This window comes from Onychostruthus taczanowskii, unplaced genomic scaffold, assembly GCF_017590055.1.
Source record: "Onychostruthus taczanowskii isolate IOZ18803 unplaced genomic scaffold, ASM1759005v1 scaffold52, whole genome shotgun sequence".
NCBI classification, from domain to species: Eukaryota; Metazoa; Chordata; class Aves; order Passeriformes; family Passeridae; genus Onychostruthus; species Onychostruthus taczanowskii.
This window is the reverse complement of record NW_024502791.1, coordinates 6,089,308-6,110,703: the sequence shown is the minus strand read 5'-3', so window position 1 is coordinate 6,110,703 and position 21,396 is coordinate 6,089,308. Positions and strand designations below refer to the sequence as shown.

The window sequence follows — 21,396 nt, the reverse complement described above, 5'->3', positions numbered from 1 at the left end:
GCTGTACTACTGAATGACTGCACAGGGCAATAAGTCACTGGGTTTGTAGTTTAAGTGATAGGACATCAACTACCTGACAAGGTCGATGACTCTCTCCCTTGGAGCAGTGCTGACTGGCTCATCATTAATCATTATGATCTGATCCCCCGGTATAAGCTTTCCTTCAGAGGGGCCGCCTGCAGACAAATAAAAAAATAAAAAAGAAAAAAAACAGCACAGGTTAGCAGATCATTGTAAACACAGAGACACACTGTTTCTCATACACTACAAGTGTGTTTTTTCTTCAGCTAATGCCATTTTTACACTAACACTATTTCTGACGTTACCAGTACTCCCTCACCAGGAAAATCTTGCGAGCTAGTGGTTTAGCAGCTTCTGCTGAAGTTCCTCAAGTTCTAAACCTGTATCTAATCACCTGAAGTAAGGGCTCAGTTTTCTGAAGGGCCAAAAGGACCCATAAGCTGTAGACTAACACCCTACGGTGTGAACAACTGTATTTCAATCATCCTTGATCAATGTTTGTCTGATATTTCGTAAGACCACCCTGAGAAGGATTTCTTTTCTTGTGAACAAATGATCCTGTTTATCTGCTGTTAAGAACAGGAAGTCTTTTCCCATGGTAAATATACCAGATCTTCCTGGTTGCAACACATTGTTTCCTGTCCCAGGCAAAGTAACACCAGAGAACAAGTTATTCCTTTTTCCTATGAAACATCACTTGCATATTTGAATGTTATTCACAGGTCTCTCCTATGCTTTTCTGTTCTGAGGAAAACAAACCTGTTTTCTTCAATTGGAGACAGAAAGTTTTCATACCCCAGCTGCTTGAATCTCTTTTCTGCTGGATTCCTACTACTTGATGAACATGAGTACATCCAAAAGCATTGTCACTTTCAGTTAGATATGAATAGTTAGCATTAGTCTGAATAGAGAATCAGTCATGTATATGTCTATGTGGTTTGGATTCTGGCACTGCTGAAATGCACATTGAGTGCACTGTATTTTATAAAATGCACATATTACTTTGTTTCTCAGCACAATTACATGCCCAAAAGATGATGTGACATCACAGTTCCTAGTGTAAAGATGTATCTTCTGTAGTCTTTGTCTTTACACTCTGCAATGATGATACATAAAAAACCTAGTAATATTACCACTATGAAGATCAAGTCTTAAAAGAAAATGTTTCAGCATCAAAACCAATTCATTCAACAACTGAGCTAATGCTGATCCTTTCCTCTGTTTGCTTTGAAAACTTTACTTCACTTCCATATCCTGGATAAATGGATACAAATCCATGTAGGAGAATGTTTTCCTGAGCTCCTATTTCTTCCTAGTAACTTGAAACAGAACATGGTAAACACATTTTACAAATTTTAACATAATACTACATTAATAATGCCAAGTTGAGAGAAATGAGCTGTCTGGATCTGGTTCAAATATTAGTTACACTGCTCAATTCATGTGAAAGCAATACAAATGTAATCAATGCACACACGTTGGTAAATGACATCAGAACTTCACAGAGTCGATTTTGCCTCTCCTCTGCTCTCTGCGGGGGTTCTGGAGAACATATCGAACGGGAGCAAAGTCAAATCCCTGCCCTTGGCTGCAGTTTTACATAACAACTGAACTTTTAAGCATAGAGAGCAGGAGCCTGCTGTTTGGGAAATGGGTTATCCCAGGTCCGCTCGCTTCTATCTTCAAAAAGATCACAAACCTCACTAATTTTCACTACAGGTAAGATGTTTAGGGATATCTTTTGACCCAGCTTTTAACCATATAGTTGTACAGATGCGTTCATTAAAGAAAACAAAAGCCAGCAATAGCATCCAGAAGGTGATGGTGAGAATGAAAAATATGCAAGTTTTAATCTCAGAACTCAACATACCTCTTGAAAATGCTGATTCAATGGTAATGAAGGTGACAGCAAACCAATATAAGGATACCAGGGAGAAGACCTTTCCTTGAATGAAATGGGTTAACTTTCAGGCAAACAATAGTAATGGCTCTGAGCAATAACTCCAAACTGGCTTTTTGCCAATACATTTATGTAATGTTCAAAAATGACTGTGAGGAAGGAAACCACAAGGCTAAAAATCATGTCTAGTATTTGTGATTACTTTGCCTGCCTGAATATTTCAACAGTTCTCCAATTTGTAGCTGCATTTCATCTTAGTAGGCTAAATCAAAGTTTTCTTCTGGGGTCAGGTGGGGAAAACATACCTGGTGTTACTGAGCGTACAACAACTGGCTTTTCACTACCAGCCACAAACCCAAATCCTAGCACAGGATCCCTCCTCATTTCCACTTTCCGAGGGGTTGGAGGGGTTATTTGGCAGCTCTCTATTCGAGGGTCTTCAAATGTGGCTGATTGTGTCATGTGACTGTGAAAAAAAATAAAAGATGGAAAAAGGAAAAAAATCATTAAAACATGATTTTGTGGTATCTACTTGAGCCAAGCAATTTGTGCAACGATATGAGATGAATATCTGAAACGTTCTCACTGGAGGAACTAAAGCACCAACTTAATAATTTTCTATTAGATTTTCTTATGCATTAAGTAATAATGCTGCTGGCAGGTCTCAAATAGTAATCAATAGTATCAGGCTTTAAAGAGGCCTCTTTTTGACAGCACACATTTAATCATATCCCATATATGAAAGAAAAACAACATGATAATAAAGCCTTTGTTATCTGTGTTTGAATTCTTCTTCATTCAGTTTTTGGAAGGGAGAATAATAGTAGTGACCTACTCATAACATAAAACACAAAAATTAGAGTCTGTCAGCCTTTTTAAAAAGAGAACACACATTTTAATTTAGGGATCTAACATGTTAAGCAAGTTTCTGAGCTGAAACCTCTCCCTTCCTAAGACCCCCATAACAACTCAAAATTTGCTATTTGGATAAACGATCTGAAATCACTTCAAAATGTTCCAGGGCACAAACAAACAAAAAAGATATCAAAATATATATTTATGTGGAATTACTAAAATACTTTTCTTTGTTCTACACGTTATGACAAAGCCTATTTATTGTACCTAGAAATAAAAATTCTCATGGCTGGAGGGAAAGATCTTGAGTTTTTAAAGAAAAAAATAGAAAGGATGAAAGTTATACTTCACATATCCATGAAATATGTAACAGTTTAAAAGCATAAAAATTTTAAATTAACATTAATAAACATTGAAATATGTCTGATGGTCAGAACCAAAACATACTTTGCATTTTCCACCCAATGCTTGGAGTCCACATTGAATCACAGCTACCAATTCCCAGTGCCAATCAGACAGAGAAACAGACCATTCCAGTGTCATACCCCAAACACCATCCACTGAGCTCATGTGCTTCAGGAAAACAAACTACCACTGCAGGCAACAAGCAATATCTGGTCAGCACAGTACAAAGACAGATTTCAGCTCATGGCATCGACTTATTGCAGTCCTGAGAGACCTCAGATAATATCTGTTTTAAGTTGCCTGACCAAGAGTTAACTCTTTTTTTACTTTCAAGACACTGTAAGTCTGTAAGTGCTGAACTGACTCTAGCTCATGTTAAATAAATGCAGTAGACAAATGGAGGAAACCAAGTTGTAACCCCACCTGCAGAGAGGGCACAGGCTCTGAGAAAGGTAAAAACCTGAGCCAGCCTGAGAACTCTGAAATGCACATCAGAGAGGCAGATATCCCTACAACACTAGGCAGTATCATCCATTGGTGTCCTCATAAGTAATTAACAATATGAAAGTCAAGTATTTGATAATTTTACATGTAACATGTGGTAACATGAGGGTTAAGGCACATACTGTGCAACCAACATTGTTGCTCTCACCACCTGTCCTTTTCCGTCTGCGACTACAACTCCCTGAAGAACTCCAAACTGACAGTCCATAAGGAGAAAGGTGACATTCAGAGATCTATTTTCATCATCAATGACACGCAAAAACTTCTCTGATCTTTCCCCAATACATACACCTTGGTATTGACATCAGTTTACTTTCTCTCCATGGTCTCCTTCATTACTGATACACAGAAGAGCAGCAAAATCTCAGTAAACTCTCAGTGGGAGTCTATTTCTGTTACGGGATTTTTCTAGGGCTTTTCTTCAAAGAAGCTTTCTATCCCTATGACTAGATTCAGACTGCCTAAGAGTAACATGCTGTCTTTTTTATGCTTATGATCAGAGGCAGCAGAAGCCACTTCCTTACAAAAATAAGAGAGCAAGAGAATATCTCTCTGCTCTCTTAACATATGCATAAGGTGAGGTCAGTGAGGAAAGTACTTGTCTTTTACTAGCTAGAGCATCACATCTGATACTTCATTCTCTTCCTCCTCCTCCTGTTCCTCCAGCTTTTGTCAGTTTATTTTAGATAACTTTCTATTTTGTTTTTCCAATGAACTGTTAGAAAACCCAGATAATTATATGCAGAAACTTTAAGAAATCTGTCTTCAAGAACTCCCAGGCACCTCCCTCCATAAATTCCTATTTATGGTTTGTGCTTCTAGATATTCAAACATTTTTCTTTCTAATGAGACAATTTCTGAGGTGTCACTGGTATCTGAAAAACTATCTATTTCAACTTGAGAATTTTTTTTTGTAGAGAAGACAAAACTTTATACTGTGCTGACCAGAGGCATTTTTCATCTCTTAGATGACAGCCCCAAAAGGTTAACTTTCCACAAAGTTAAGATAATATATTTAATAATTTCCTAATAGCTGATTTTATTTTTGTAACTGAGGCACTACAAGCCCAAACAGAAAGCACCTTTTGTCCCAAAGAGAAAATACCATATTAATAAGCAATGTGAATATACTGCTTGAGCCTTTGAAAACTACTTTCCTGTCATTGTACTTACTCTGTCTTCTAGCATTTTTGTGTTTAGAATGTTTTAAAAAGGAAAAACCTCAAAACAGCCCCCAAAACCCGCAACAAACAGCAGCACTTCACATAATAAATTCTAAGAGCGGAAAGAGATTTGCTTAAAAGAGCAGCCCTGCTCCTGGATGCTCCAGCCCTTGCCTTGGCTGGTGCTGAGGATCTGCAGCTGCACAGCATCAGTTACTCAAAGCCTAAGCAAGAGGATCAGCGAGGAGCAGTCCGTCATGATTCTGAGTGGCGCAGCAGACGCTATTGATTTTTAAGGTTATCCACCTTGAAATACATCAACTAAAAAGACTCTAAAGCTCACGCTTCCACAGCTTGCTGCATCGGATATTCTTGTGCCATTCAGTACGTTGAGGGTGTATTTCAAGAGAGTAGCAGGATGTATAAATATGATCCCAGAAGAGATCAGATGAATGCTCAAAGCTTTCTGTGATGGTACATTGACAAACCCGCTTCCTCCTGTGGGTAGTTCATTATTGAGATGCCAGTTGTGATACCACAGTTCAAGACTAATTTGAATTTTGCATTAATTGGAGATATTTGATCTCCATCTCAGCTATGAAAAATATTAACTTCTGCAGAATAACTATGCTATGAGTTCTAAACCAGAATCTAATAAGCTTGGGCTCAAAAAAAGCCACTTTGGGGAACATCCCTTACACTCTGCAAGATCTTCGAAGAAAAACTGCAACACTACAAACTTGCTATTTGCTTCAAACACCCTAAAAAAGTATGTAGACACGTTTAGATGCAGTTCTTACATCATAGCTAAAGATTTACTTTCTCAAGGAAAAATGGGAGAAAAAGAAAAAGCCTGAGATTTTAAATATTAACTGTTCTTTCCATGTACACAAACTCAAGCTGCCCTTAGATTGCCTTTTCAAAGAAAGACACTTATTTCCTCCCATTTTCAACAGCTGAGATTAGTCCCTGCTTTACAAAAGTCCAACTTCTCTGATGCACTCATGTTGTCAGCAGTAGGAGACTGCTGCCATATGAAGTAGAATGATTCTTAGAGAATTCCTTGAACAGAGATTTTATATACCAGACTCTTCTGAGAGATAAACTACCAGCTATGGAAAATCATAGCAGAAATGCAATCATAAGCACTTAGTCTCAAAAACTCTCCGTGGCAACTGCTCTAGTCAATATAGAAGGTAACAAGAGAAATGCGAGAGAAGGCATCTGAGTGTGCATGCACCAACACACAGAGCAGAATACAGACACTGCAGGGTGCCATAAAATTCAAGTGCACATTTACCCACAAAAGGGCTTAAGTGAGCAAAGGAGGAAGAAAATTAGGAAAGAAAAATACCCTGGGGAGCACTGATCAGCTGCATCACAGCAGCTAGCACCTGCAAACACAAGGCAGAAGGCCAGGACATTATGAGGAGCCTAACTTAACATTTGCATATCCAAATTCATGCTTGGCTTAGTCAGAGATGTGGTTTAAGACTGACACTTTAAATCTTCAATTATTAACTTGGTAATATTTCCCATGGAAACCTTCCTAGCATTGCTCTTGTTTAAATGAGAGGCTGAATAATCCAAGAAATACATAAACAAACACTGCAATCAAGAGCTTGATTTAATAATGCTTCATAGTAATTAAAAGCAAAGTATCTGAGTACAATGCTTTTTTAGCCTTTGCATTTTGATATATCATTCCCTGACACATCAGTTTTTTTTGACAAAATAATGGAGTTTTCATTTTCACAGAAAAATGCTTAGAGCTTTAAGTCTTCTAAGAAACTGAAAACTGTGTATGAACCCAGCAATCCTTGTATGATAAACATTATTTTAGAAATAAGTAACAAAGTCACCAGAACAACTTTAGCTCCATTCTGCAAAGACTTCAAAAAAAAAGCAGAAAAAATGATACCTCAAAGTGAGTTGAATACAGCTGCACACCCACAAACTCTAAAACTACTGTAATCAATCAGCTGTTGCATCATATTTGGACAGGGTGAAGACATGCTGGAGACATGCTGCTTTCGGGTGTCTCATTTCATATTCCCCTATTACAGTTTGTTTCAATTACTTCCCAGGTTAACACCAGCTTGCAATTTCGGGGTGTTTAATCCTTCACTTTTAAATAGCTACAGTATTTCTGCTATACAGATTGATTTACCTACAAAATAGGCTCTTTTTCACTTGAGACACAGCAGGTGTAAACTTGGTCGATAACAGAGAAGAGTCTGTGGAAATGTCAAATCACTCACAGACTGATGAGTGGAAGTGGGCAAGGAGGATGGAGATAAGGACTTTTTACCAAAGGTTTAATTCAGAAATAACAAAACCACTTCAAATTGTTGAGCACTGTTAAAATCCTGTCTCATTAATTTGGAGAAGGTGGAGGATCTGCTTTGTTGATTGCAGTTGTGATTTTCAACAAGATCTGTGCAAGTTAAGGACACAGAACAAGTTTTCATTTATAATTAGCTGAGTCCCTGCCATGAGTCTCTGCCCATCCTGCCCCCAAAAAACCTCTTCATATTCTATGAACTACATGATATTCAGAGTCTTGGGCTCTGCACTCAAAATTTCCTGGGATTGGGAAAAGCTATTGTAGCAACACAAGGAAGTAGATTTAAGTCTCATTCAATCACTATTCTTCAGGAATTAGCACTAAGTAAAATGGCTTGAGACAGATTTATGGAAACTGATAACAACATAAGGATATTCTATATTTTCCTGCTTGATAATATGGAAAGACAATCAAAATAACAATGACAGTTAAAAGAGAACTGTCATAGAGATGAAGAAATATGCAAACCCTCCAGAAAATGAAAAACTTATCTTCGTTAATTTAGCTTAACTAGTAGCTAAATATGAAAAATAATTTCCTTCCTTCCTTTCTCCCTGGAACCTCTCAGTATATCCCAAGTTAATTTATTTTCTCTAAGAAATCCCCCAAGAATTATTAAGAACTAGGACACAAGAGTCAAAACCATGCATCAACTGCCTTTTACTTGAAAATTATATTTCAAGAAGAAAATGGACAAGTAGTGATTACATTTCTCAGTAAAACTGCTGCTCCTACAGAGAATCTGGTGCCTTGACAAACTGTTTTTTGCTCCATTTTGCAGGAAACCAGAGAATCGCTCAAAGCTCTAGAATTTTTTTAGACATATTCAATAGACAAAAATTTTATTTTCAGTGGTTAAAAAGGAGTCAAATTTCAACACTTCAAGAAAACATTCCCTATATTTTCACTGGGTTTTGTGCAGGTTTATATACCGAGAATTCAGTAGCACAGCCACAAAATGCAACAGGGGCTATTTACCAGATGCTTTTGTTTCTTTCCTTCTAGGACTACTTTTTCTTTTGCCCCCCCAATTTTATTTTTTTTTTTTAAAGCTTCTTCAACAGTTAAATCCTCCAAAGTCAGGTCATTTTATAACACCCCAGAAAATGTTTGGCATATGCCATCTGGATGAACATATGGTAAAAATGTAATTAGAAAGAAAAAGGTTTGCTGGTTTCAGAAGAAGCTGGTGACAGCTTTTTTGATAAAATTGGATACAGGGAAATCTGACACGTAAAAAAATTTCAAAATCCACTCTTCCACTGTTGGGCTGCAATCTAAAGCAAGGCAAAGCAAACCAAAATTGTACTGAATAAAACTGACATGAATACAAATTCAGAGGGCTAAAAAGATTTATGCTCAACTTTAGTCAGGCACTGGGAAAACACACAGAAAATATAATTCATAATGACAATTAGGACTCATATTATTACATGTGTAAAATGCGAATACTTCTGCATTCTGCCTTATTCTATATAGGAATGTCATATATTGGGAAGAAAAAAAACTTCTACAGCTGAAACCCACATAGAAATAAGCCTCAAGCCCCAACTAGCAGTTGCTTGCTTTGAGTATTGTATCTACAGATTGCTAGAGAAATTCTCTTTTAAATTCATTCTTCTTTCAGAATAGCCACAAACATTTCAAAAGCTCTGTTCATGATGAACATTGGATTTCCTGCCTTTTGTATTGGGACGGGACTTGACAGGCATGTGCCAAATAGCAGAAATTGCACAGAAACATCTCAGTAAAAATTGGTGGAGGAAGGGCCACCTGAATGCTGGAATTGCCTCCCCTGGAAGTTGAGCATGATGCCAGCCTTTGTCTGACCCACTGCCCAAAATGCACAGCCAACATGGGCGTACCAATGACGAGTAAGTCTGAATTGCAGCCATGCACATGTGGCATGTAATGCACATGGGCAGCCCAGCCCCCCAACTCACACTTATGCTCCTACACCCTGCTGAATGGCACTTCTGCACTCAGTTTCTGTCCCAGCAAACTTTTCCCCCCTGGGTGACACCAGGTTCAGCAGAAATACTCCTGATTTCAAAGCCTGTCATTGAACAGAGATTCAGGGGCCCATTCTTGAGCAGGTATTCACAGCTAAAGGAAGCTCACAAAATACTCATATATACAAGACTGCATGGATGAAACTATGGATGAACTGCCTCCCACAAGAAATTCCAGGACAAGCCCTGGGCTGGAGCTGTACAGACAGAGGGTAATCCAAAATGTGGGAGAGAGCAAGCCAGCAGAAATGGCAAATGGCTAACATTGGCTGGTTTGACCACAATTGGTCCTTGCCTTTTCCTGGAAAAGAGATTAATGATGCCACAAAGTCACTGGTATTTCCTTCCTAAAAGGAACCTTTTCACAGATCAGCTCTTTCATATGCAGCATGGGCAGGTAGTACAGCACAGGGAGGCAGGGTGTTTAGCCACCTGCATGGCCCAGCTCCTTCAAGAAGAAAACTGTGCAAGATGCTTTTGCTAGAAATCAGAATTACTGGCTTTCCTCCACAGCAGGAATTTCTTACAAAGTTAGGATTTGAAGTACACCTAGGTTTTATCCCAACATAAAGCATTTTTATTAAAGTGATCTGAGGTACTCTGTTTAGGACAGTGAACTACTTTAAGGCCTTTAAGGATGATCTGAAATGTAGCTTTTCATTATCCTCTGCACATGCATCAATAAACCCTGTTGCAACTAAAAACATAGAAAAGAGAAAAAAAAACCCCAACCTGCAAATACACAAAAAATCCATTTGGGCTGAAAGTGTCCTCTGGAAAACAGAACAAACAACTCCTATTCATCCTGCTCTAGAGATGTCACACTAACCCCATCAAGAGCAATCTGTCAGCCCTGGCCCAAGTCTGCAACAAACAGGACAGACCTGTGCTAAGGGCTGCCAGCATTCCCCATTCAGCAAGTAAAAGGACCTGCCATCTCCAACTCAACATGGACAGTTTGGCCAGCTGAAATGTTATAAAGAGAACAAGAGAGGAGAAGCAGCATGGAAATTGCTTTTAAGGTGCTGATTAGATTGGGAAAGCTACTAATTTAAAAAATCTCCTCTGGTGCAATGCTGGAAGCTTGCTCCAACAATCACGTCACTCTGTGTAAACACTAAGTATGGGTAACCTGAAGACAGGGTAAGAAGACAGAATGCAGATTTAATGTGCCCACTGTAACCCCCTGGTAGAGCTGGGCTTGGCATGAACAAGTAGCTGAAACACTGAAGCCCCTGCTTTAACAGTTCTGTACCTGCCTAACTCTGGGAATTCAGTGTTGTTATGAGCATATGGAGATAAGCAATTACAGCAGAAGCAAAACCCATTTGTTAATCCTTTGAACTTAATCTTCCTCATTCCTTCAGCAACTGAATGGATGAGCAGGTCACAGAAAGGGCTCCAAATTATCTACTCATTTCCTTCCTTTCCAGCTACACTGGAGGTCTCCTGAACCAAAACTAGCCCTTCTGATGGCACCATATCAACCCAGCATTCCACCAATTGCCTCTCGGGCAAAGTGCAACCTTTTCTCAGGGGAAACTGGACATCAGCTGGCAGCGTGAAAACAGGTGAAATACCAGCATATGGGTTAGTTGATAAACAGTGGGTACTCAATACTGCATCTGCTTAGTTTATCTAAAACCAAGTATTTAAATACTCAGGGATCTAAACCCTGAGTTTGTATCACTCTGGCCAGTACAGCTCTCTGCACTCAGAAGCAGACTGTACCTGCTTGTGTATGTTCACTTCAGGAAAGGGCAACACAACAACCCAGTTAGAAACACTGAGGTTGTCCAAGTTCAGGGTAACACAGAGGAGCGGTCAGTACATCAGTACAGCAAGCCAGCTCCAGTTTTCCATGCTGGGTATGAATTCTCTTCACTGGAAATTCCAGCACAGGAAAGATTAGAAAGCTGTTTTTATAAAGATGTCCAACTCCAGAACTGATACAATGACTGCAAGGAAAACCTTTAATTCTCCAGCTACCAGACAGAAAGGGATCTGCAAGCAACCAAGGGGAATAGAATGAATTTAAAAGATTTTCATAATAACTCACAAAAGTCCCAAAATCAAGCCTTCATGATCTATAATAAAGTGTTCACAGTTAGTCTTCAAAGCAAATCTTCTAGTTCTGTAATTCTGTGGAAGGCCTTCAGGACAGAGAGGAAACAAAGAAACCATCTCTTCCTTTCTTTCTATTTTAACAAATACACATAGAGAGGATTACTCTTGACTGCTGATTTGGGAGCACGCCATTATGACTCTTCAGCAAATGCAAAATGAAAAAGAGAACTTAATTGAAATAAGCTAGAATGACAGATTGCACTGATGGGATGTGAGGCTGCCAGATAGAGCTGTCATGCAAAAATTAAGCATAGGATATTGAAAGGAGAAAAAAATCAGATGTGTTTGATCTCTTGTTTTTTCCTGATACATTATTCTCTATACTTCAGCACAAATGGCTGAATTATTTTTCTGGGCTTACTTTTTCATTCCAAAGTAAGCAGGTAACCTCTCTAAATGAGAGCACTTCTAGTAACCACAGGATACTTTCTATATCTTAGAAATAGGGCTGCTGCAGATCATATTTCAGCTTCATTATATCAAAGAAGCTTTTGCTAAAGCCTGCAGGTAATTTCTATTTACCTACTTACCTATGTGAGAAGCTGCCCATTTGCCAATTATTGTGTTTGATAGTATCTATATAAATATTATTAAAGACACTATGCATGTTACTATGGTAATAATGTACAAGAATCATTACCTCCTTCAATTTGTAACTGCCAGCAAGCTTCCTCAAGAGGTGAAGGAGAAAAAAGGTAATATATAACATTTCAAAACAGATACATTGGAGTTAAACTGGAGTGACAGCTGCTCTAGGGAAGCCTATTCAGATAGAAACCCTCTACTTACAGGTGAAAAAAAAGGTCAAGCAGAAGTGTCATGTACAGAGGCCTTAACACAAAAAAATAAATTATGATGGAAGTTGCAGCCAGGCTGATCAGCACATCAAATCGCCCTGTTTATCTCAAGAAGTCCCAATTTTCTGTAAACAGTGAAAGCTCTTAGTAAGGCAAGCAGTTAATCCCAAAGTATGACAATCCTCACTTTGGAGTTCAGAACAATTCTACAGATGGTTTGCTTTCTGTTTAAGCCACAGGCATGTCACTCTCTTCTGAAATCTAAAGCTGATAAATTCTGCAAAGCCCCATCTCATGAAAAACATAATTAAAGGCTTCAAGGTTGCATAACTGAAAAAAGTACATAAAGCATTGTGGAATATTGATTTTTTTTTTAAAGGAAAAACAATACTTGTGCAATTCTGACATTAAATACAATGACTTTAAAGACCTAGACTTTAAAAAAAACCAAATACAACTAAGCAAAATCTTGATCACTGATGCTGCACACCCGTAGTACACATTTTCAGCCTGGAAACTGTCATGTCTCTTTTTGTGCATAGACAGGTCAGACTGACAGAACAGGCCAAACTTGAAGAAAATAAGCCATAACTAATATTTTGAAATACATTAATTTCTTACCTATCGTCTGAAACTTCTAGAACAAGGATGGATCTGAGCCATTGACAGTAAATGTAATTTACTTTATCTTGTAAGTATAGGTCTGCTTAGGATCAGGCTGATCTGGGGTTCAGGACTACATGGAAAGAGTGATAGTTGGCAGCCATACAAAACCAAGGTTTTTGGGTTTGGTTTTTTTTTTTTAGTAAAACCACCACAAAACCAAAATAAGTGCTGAATTACACACTTATTTAAACATTATTCTTGACATCATCTGATTATCTAGCTGTAGCTAAATTTAGACCAATACTATCTCCCATAAAGCTGTAGTCCATACCATGAGGATAAATCAATTTCATAGGAAACATTCCAGTGATGAAGTTCCCAATTTACTACATAAATTACTTTCACTACGTAGGACATTCTATAAAAGAGTGTTTTTCTAGTCAGATAACACTTCCTGGCCCAAAGCCCCTTAATTTTCACAGAGCATCACTGGACCATAGTGGCCTGTAAAACACAGCATAGAATTTAAGCTGCATGGCACAGCACATGGGAAGAAAAAAGAAAAAAAAAAAAAAAAAAGGGAAACATCTGCTTAATTATACCAGTAAAACATCAACTCTTCAGAAAATATACTGTGGCCTCATTTTAGTGTCCATACAAAGCATACTGAACTTTAGTTTTAAATATCTGCCATAAAAGTAAAGAGCATTTCCACCAAGGAATGCCAAGTCAAGCCAAATCCAACTTTCTGACTTAGAGAAGGTTAGTGGAGCTCATCAAGGGTCTGGAGCACAAGCCTTATGAGGAGTGGCTGAGGGACCTGGGGGTGTTTAGTCTGGAGAAGACTCAGAGGAGACCTTGTCATTCCCTACAACCACCTGGGAGGAGGTTTTAGTGACTTGGGGAAAGCAATAGAACAAGAGGAAACAGCATCAAGGTGTGTCAGAGGAAGTTGAGACTGGATATTTGAAAAATTTCTTAAACCAAAGGTTTGTCAAGAATTGGAACAGGCTGCCCAGGGAACCAACTCTGCAGGTGTTTTAAAGATGTGTAAAACCAGGGACATGGTGAGCTTGGCAGTGCTGGGCTAATGGTTGGACTTGATCTTAGAGATCTTTTCCAAACTTAATGATTCTATGATTCTCTTCTACAAACAATATCTTTGCTGACAGATCCAGAAATTATGCACTACTTGGTCATGTCACAGCCTACAAGTGAAACTAGGAAATAAATTTCTGGACATTTAGTAGACCAATTTTTAATAGAATAAGAAGCCAGTCTATGTAGGAAACACTAATTACGCAAAAGCAAAACAACCCTTCTGATCATTAATTACTCTACAGACCAACATTTATATTTTCAAATCACAGAGAGTCTAGTCTATAAATGGAACACATTTTCATAATGTAATAATATAGCATTTTTATTTTAAAACATATGTAAATTAAATTGTTATTTCACAAATCAAGAATTCAGAAAGATTATTTAGAGAAGTTTTACTCATTACTGACAAGCAGTTTAACTTCAAAAACTAAATAATTCAGATTCTGGGATAGGACACAAAAAAATCTGTCATATCAGGAAATTAAATTACACTGAATTCTGTTTTGAAACCTGAGTCATACATTCTCACAATTGATATAAAACAACTGGAATGAAAACAAAGCAAAGCTCTACTATTTTCTAAAATTAATTAAAACATCTGGCAAAAGAAAACAGCAAGTCTTCTTCAGCCATGGATAATTAACCTACTCACTGTTCTGTCAAACTCAACTACTCTACTACTTATGTTCATAAACATAAGGAATAGATTTGGAAAAGTTTTAACATTTTAAATCAAATTCATATCCTTGTAGAACACAGTTACTTATTTTCTTTGTATAAAGAATGAGATCAACTAAAGCATGAGCAATTCAGGGGATCTTATGTCTGTCCATTATAGTTTTGCTATAAATGAAATAGTAGAAAAAAATAATGTGTTTAGAAGTCTCATTTAAGCTTCTGCATCCATATTCTGTAAAATTATGGAGATTGCTCTTTTTTGCCAGTTGTAGGTCCTGTATTTCTACCTCCCAGTTACGGCCTGATCCAAGTACAAAAAGCTTTTTTAAAAAAAGCAAACCCCAAAACAAACCAGAAAAACAACTTGCAGCTACAGAACAAATAGAAAATGTTTTGCAATAAATCTTTCTGTTACACCACTTCAGTGAAACTTGTCTTCTGTTCTCCTAAGACAACAGGATAGGAAAATAAAACCACTTTTAAAATAAACCTGAAGTTTTTTTTCTTTAGAAAATAGATAGATGCATGGCAACAATTTAGAATACCCAAGTATAAAAAAGAATCCCATCTTCACTAGCATCATCTTGGGGAAAAAAAAACCCAGCAGCCAAAATCCAGCTAAATGCCAGGCCACATATACATGCTTTAAAGAGTGAAGATGGGAGAGGAAAAAAAGCCCAAGGAACATGAGCGCACCAAGTCCAGGGTGACTTGTTTCATAGTTAAACTGTGAAACAGAGGGAGAAATGGGAAGGAGGGTTGGTAGGGATGACATCAGAGGAGAAGCCACTCATCAGCAACTTCTCTATTCCTCTTAATTGTATGTAGTGTGGGAAAAGAGTCACTACTGCAAACACAAAATTCACAGTCAAACTTCTGGACTGCTGGGAACACTCGATATTATACCTGTGACATTATCAGTGCAGGAAAAATTACAAGAAAAACTGTCTAGAAGCCTCCATAACTTCTGTATCTTACTTCCAGCTTCCTCCCAGAGACTGAAAAAGAAGCCAAAATTGTTTTTTTCCTACAAGGATGCTTTCTTACAGATTAGCTCAAACATCGATCAGTATTGCATTGCTTCCTGAATCCACAGGCAGCCTGACTTGTAGTAACATTCAGGTAAAACTCAGGCAAGACAAAAGCAGTCTTTATGGGAAATAGAAAAACATTGGAAAGCCTTGGCAACATTATCATCTCACCATCCATCAAACTCTGCACTGCCATCCTCAGTCTACTCCATCAGCCTGCAGTCCCTGTTCTTCTGGCCATACTGAAAGGACATTTTCCTGAAAATCTACGTGAGGCACTGTTAATTCACAGTAATGAGACTAAAGCAACTTCCGCTTTAAAGGGGTATAACTACTCCAGCACACACAAGCCCAGTTAAAGCCGCTTTGTAGGGATCACAGGGTATGGCCACCGGTATCCTCTTTTCTCATCGCTTCAGTGACTATGCTGCTTGTGAAATCTTCTATAGTGGAGCTTAGCTCCTTGGAGAAAAAGCCATCACTGATCCAACCCTGAAGCTGTGTACATATTGCCAGATGAAATAAAACATGAGCATGAACTGAATGTTTTCTACAAGAACAAAACCTGTCTCTTCATCTTAGATCTCCTTGTAGCTGTAACTAAGGGCAAACAGAAGACTGGATTTTCATCTGAGTTTTGCATAGCTCTTGTAAACTTGAGGCTGCAACGCAGCTTCCATATCAAACAGCTGGGAATAAACCTGCATTTATGTGCTGTTAGGGTCGAATCAATCCCTTAGACTGAAACAATATGGCACAATCTGGCTGGAAAAAATCTCCAGAAAATATCCAGATCCTCTGCTGCAGTGTGTCTTCTTTTGCCTTTATATGTGCTTTCATTTATGGATCTTCAGTCAAGACTACATTTGCAGTGTAATTCTTAGGAGAAATTTAAATCAGTCATACTGGAAGTATTTAATTTGCTCCCTAAATAATGATTCAGATTCTCTTTCAGTGAAAGTTGCAGGGGCAGGGAGAGGAAAAAGAAAAAAGAAAAAAAAAAGAAGCTTGGAATAATTATTCCCTTCTACCAGTTGGAAGACTGCTACAATAGTTTGACCAAGCTCCTGGAGTTATAAAATATGGAGCATTGGGGATTCAAAGCAGACAACTCTCTGCAGCAAAATTAGCTATTCATCTCCATTCTTCTGTATATAAATGAGCAAACAAGTTACAGCCAAAGTGTCTGCCTGCATAGTCTGCTTAGTAATTCTGAATGCAGGACTTTCCATTGCACAGACACCCGGAATTAATGTTGAAAATACCCTGGCAGTCAGTTATTACTACTGATAAATATTAAATTGGATGGGAGACTGTACTATAAAAACTGAAACTAGAGAAATGAAATGGCTGTGGTTTTAGCCAGAAAGACATGTCCTCTAAAAGATAAAAAAAGAGAATTCTTCAGTAGGTATATATATGCTAATGATTGATAGGAAGAAACTTCAAAGCAGATGAGCCTACAAAGCAGGGAGATCTATCATATAAATCTTAATTCATTAATAAAGCTTATCTTGTATAATTGTGTCCAATGAATGATGCTGCTGGCACAAAGCAACATGGACATTGTTTACTAAATATGGCAAAGTGCTGTCCTACATTCAATAGAACTCTTTAAAAAAAGTAGTATTTTGGGGGTTTTGCATGCTAATACTCTTTTGTAAGTACATTATGTGCTTGGGTCAGAAGGCAACGAGGCTGGATGCAGTACTTTGTCCTTCCTAATTTTGGACTATGAACGCTCAGCTTTGGTACAAGTATGCTAAGCAGTGCAGTATATGTTTCTGTGCCAAAAAAGTGAAATCATGAACAAATGACCTGATTTCAGGAAAGAAAATTACCTCCATCCCAAGCTATTTATAGAGAAGACTTACTTCATGCTATCAACAAAGGCCATAAACAGCAAATAAAGATCCAACATGCTGCTCTCATCATCACCTGCTCTATTCAAACTTTCACACCCCTCCCTTGTGCCATGATCAGAGGGACAGTGGTGCTGCAGGAAGGAATGAACTCAAGCTGATGAGCTGAGAGCACCACTCCAGTGTTTGAATTCAGCTGTGCAGGGGATGGTGAGGCAGGCAGCTGCCTTTACCAGTTTGAAGGCCTAGGTAAGGCACCCATTGTATTCAGATTCAAGTCTCAGTTCACATTGCACAATGTTTTCCAAACCTGAGCAGCAAGTCTTATATGCCAGGGATTTGGTGTCCTTGGCTCTAGCAGCAAGCTCTAAGAGTCTTTTCAAATTGGGGCGGAGATCTTACTGACTGGGAGCTAGGAACCCAAGTTGTGGGGAGGCACATACACTAAGGAAACACTGTAAGTCAAGCATTTTTGATTAGCCCATGTCTTCTACTAGTGGAAACTTCTGAAATTATTTCTGTGTCTATCTGGATATAGTCCAGCAAATTAGGTTCCTAGTACAGCCAGCTGCAGAAGCAAAGCTCAGATCAGCACCAATGGTAACACCAGAAACACACTCCCCAGCATGTGCCTGACCCCTGAGCAGCTACATGGGAAACCAGACCCCACGTCCAACAGCAGCTGCCTGGGGAGCACTTCTGGGGAGGGCTCAGATCCTTATGATCTTAACAGGTGCTGTATAAAGGATAATATAACAGGTTCATACATACTGGAATGCATGCTGCTTTTCAGCAAGGCTGGATGAGTAATGCCTATTTAATTAGGCAGCAATTGTATTTTTGTAAGAACGGCAGTAAAGGAAAGCTTATAGAAATAAAAAAATTACTTTGAGTCCCAGTTTGCCTAATAGCAATTATTAGAGCAGCTTATGTAGCTGAGAAAATGAGTAAGCTTTTAACCAGAAGATCTTGTTGCCCAAAAGCATGGGTTTGGTTTTTATTGGTTTGTTTTTTTCCCCAAACTATCTTTGTCATATCAGTACAAGGTACTATCTCTGCTAACAAGCACTGCCTCAGTTCTATTTGTAGATCTATCACACTTACAAAAACACTACCAGCACAAATTTATTCACTGTTCTCAGGGAGGGTTTTTCTGACTCTGTTTTTAATGTACTTCACTGTGGATAATATACTGGGTATAGGCTTATTTACTGTACCTTATCTTAGATCAGATTAAATTCAACCATATATATCGGAAAATATCAGTTTGAAAATACTGCTTAGCTGCTCTACTCAGTAAGTCAGCTACAGATCACGATAAATCACACATGGAAAGTAGATGAAGTTCCCCTCTGAAGCTTCCTGACAGATGAAGTTTCTGCACCTTTTTGCTTTGCAGCCTGGGGTGCTATCACTGCTTTGGTGACTTCACGTATAAAAAGCCTAAAATTGCTCAAGGTTGCTTGCAACCTTGCTTACAACAATCAGAACCAGTGAGACACATTTTGGATCCCCTTAAAAAACTGAGAAGTAACCAGAAAGCATTTTCTGCTTCAATGACAAGGATTAACTTCCATGGAAAAGTCCTGCTATTTTGCTTGTTTATCAAAAGTATGGTATAACTAACTAATAGTGAGGCTAAATGCAAGTCAACATGTGCTTGCATATCTCAAAGGAATTTCTAGGAGCTTCCATAAAGGAATAATTCATTATAACAATAAGGTGCCAAATAAGATACAGTGGCACATAAATCAAGCTTGGGAACAAACCCATCCGCTGACTCTCTCTGGCAGTCAGATGATCAATCTCTCCTTAAAGCATACCTGCTCCTGTCAGCACTGCAGCTCTGACCTGCCAAAGCTGCCATTGACTGGCATTGCCTTTGCTGATGGCTACAGTGGCTGCCGTGAAATTTTTAACCACTGCAAAGCCTAAGGCTGCTTGGTAATAATATAACAATACATTTGTAAGATTCAATGACAACACAGTGCACCTTTTCAAGTTTACACAGCATGCCTTTAAAGTATCTTTTACCAAGCCCCAAAGAGAAATAATTCCTTTAACATGGGCTCTCTGGGAAAAAGAAATACTCCTTTGGCAAAAAAAATAACTTCTGCCAGCTGGATAACTGACAAAAATGGATATTCATGTACAGTGAAAAATAAAAATGGAGCTTTGCTAAGATAGAAGTGTTCTCCAAGCACATCCTCACTTATCATTTCCCAGGTACTTCTCAACAGATAACTGATTTTGTTCTGCAAATGGACTAGAAGAGTCCCAGTATCCCCAACCTCCCTATTATGTATTTCCCAGTAATATGCAAGCACTATTGGCCTAGAACATTTCTAGCTCCCTAGTAGTACCAATAAATTAATTATGCCAGGAGCTGTTCACTGGCTCTGAGAGCAAATGGCACAGAGCAGCCTGTGCCAACACTATTACTGCACTGTACTTCTCACTGTAGTTATTCTCTTAAACTGCAGAACAGAAGGTATGATGTCCAAAAAGTCTTGTGGGGATTACAAGACCCCTACAGCCTGTGCTTAATCCCAACCTATCATCACAGTTTATTTCAATGTTTTCAGTGTTTTATTTCAGTGTTTTCAGTGGCACATGCATAAGCATGTCAGGAACGATTCTAATAATTCAGCTGATGGCCCCATCAAATTCTTGTCCCTGAAAAAAATCATACAGTACTGCTTAATTTACAAAGGCTTCTATCTCAATGATGCCTAAAACAATATGATCTTTCTGAGAAAGTCTTTAGCTGCTTTAGTGGAAATTAAATGATAACAGCAATAAAAGCTGTGATAATAGAAGTTTTGGGGTGTTAATTGTATCAGTGTCTTGTGTCTCATTCTACTCACATTAATAGAAGTATCATGTCTAGAAAGATTCATAAACATGGCCCTTTAAATACACCCAACAACAATCAGCCAGCTTCTGGTCAAAAGGCAGACATTCTTTAAGCACAACTTCTGCAGGGGAAGCACCAAGAATCTACTAACAGATTGCTGAAAGATGAGAAGGTGTATCAGGGGAGCTGTGGAGTCACAAAGCAATTGAAGCCAGAAATGACCTTTTAAGATTGTCTGGTCCAGACCCTTCTCAAGCAGGGACACTTAGAGATGATGGATTTTGAGCACCTCTGACAATTAAGGCTCCACAGCCTCTCTGGGAAACTGGATTCCAGATGCAGCCACACCACTGCTGAGCAGGGTAGAAAATCACCTTCCCTGACCTGCTAGCAATGGACTTCCTAATGTAGCCCAGAAAGCTGTTGGCTGCCACTGTCCCAAGAGTGCATTCCTAGTTTATGGTCAGCTTGGAGTACAGCAGAAACAATCTTCTGCTAAGCAGTTTTCCAGCTGGTCAGGACCAAGCCTGTACTCATGCATGGTGTTCCTCCACCAATGCAGGACCTTGCATCTCCCCCTCTTGAACTTCATCAGGCCTGCCCATTTCTCCAACCTGTCAGGGTCTCTCTAAATGGTGTCACACCCAGTCAGTATAATAACATTCCTCCCAGGTTTTTTGACCACCTGCAGCCTTGCTGAGAGTGCACCCTATCTCATCCTTCAGGTCTTTAATGCAGATGTTACTCAATACTGAGCTCAGTATCAACCTCTGACTTCCAACTGGACTTTGCACCACTGATCACATCCCTCTTGACTCAGCCATTCAGCCACTTTTTCATCCACCTCACTTGTTTCACCCTTATTTCATCTGCTTGTCTTTGAGGATCTTACGGGAGATTGTTTAACATCACTAAAGTCAAAGCTATCATCATCCAGTCCTTTCCCTCCAAATCAGTCACATCATTTTAGAAGGCTGTCAGATTTCATAAGCATGATTTACTCTTTCTAAATCCACGATGAGTATTCTGGATCCCCTTCTTGTCCTTCCTGTGTATGAAAATCCTTTCTAGGATAAGTTGCTTCACCATCTTCCCAGGGATCAAGGTGAGGCTGACCAGCCTGGAGT

General features: G+C 38.7%; 1 protein-coding gene across 1 annotated transcript in view; it reads right to left on the bottom strand.

Moving 5' to 3' along the window:
- FRMPD4 (FERM and PDZ domain containing 4) overlaps positions 1 to 21,396 on the bottom strand; it is a 108,995-nt gene that overhangs the window by 61,779 nt on the left and 25,820 nt on the right. Inside the window, exons 2-3 of the mRNA XM_041416489.1 lie at positions 2,227 to 2,387; positions 74 to 176 (exon numbers count right to left, since the gene is read on the bottom strand). Of these exons, the coding sequence (XP_041272423.1) occupies positions 74 to 176; positions 2,227 to 2,387 (264 nt within the window). The remainder of the gene's footprint in view (positions 1 to 73; positions 177 to 2,226; positions 2,388 to 21,396) is intronic.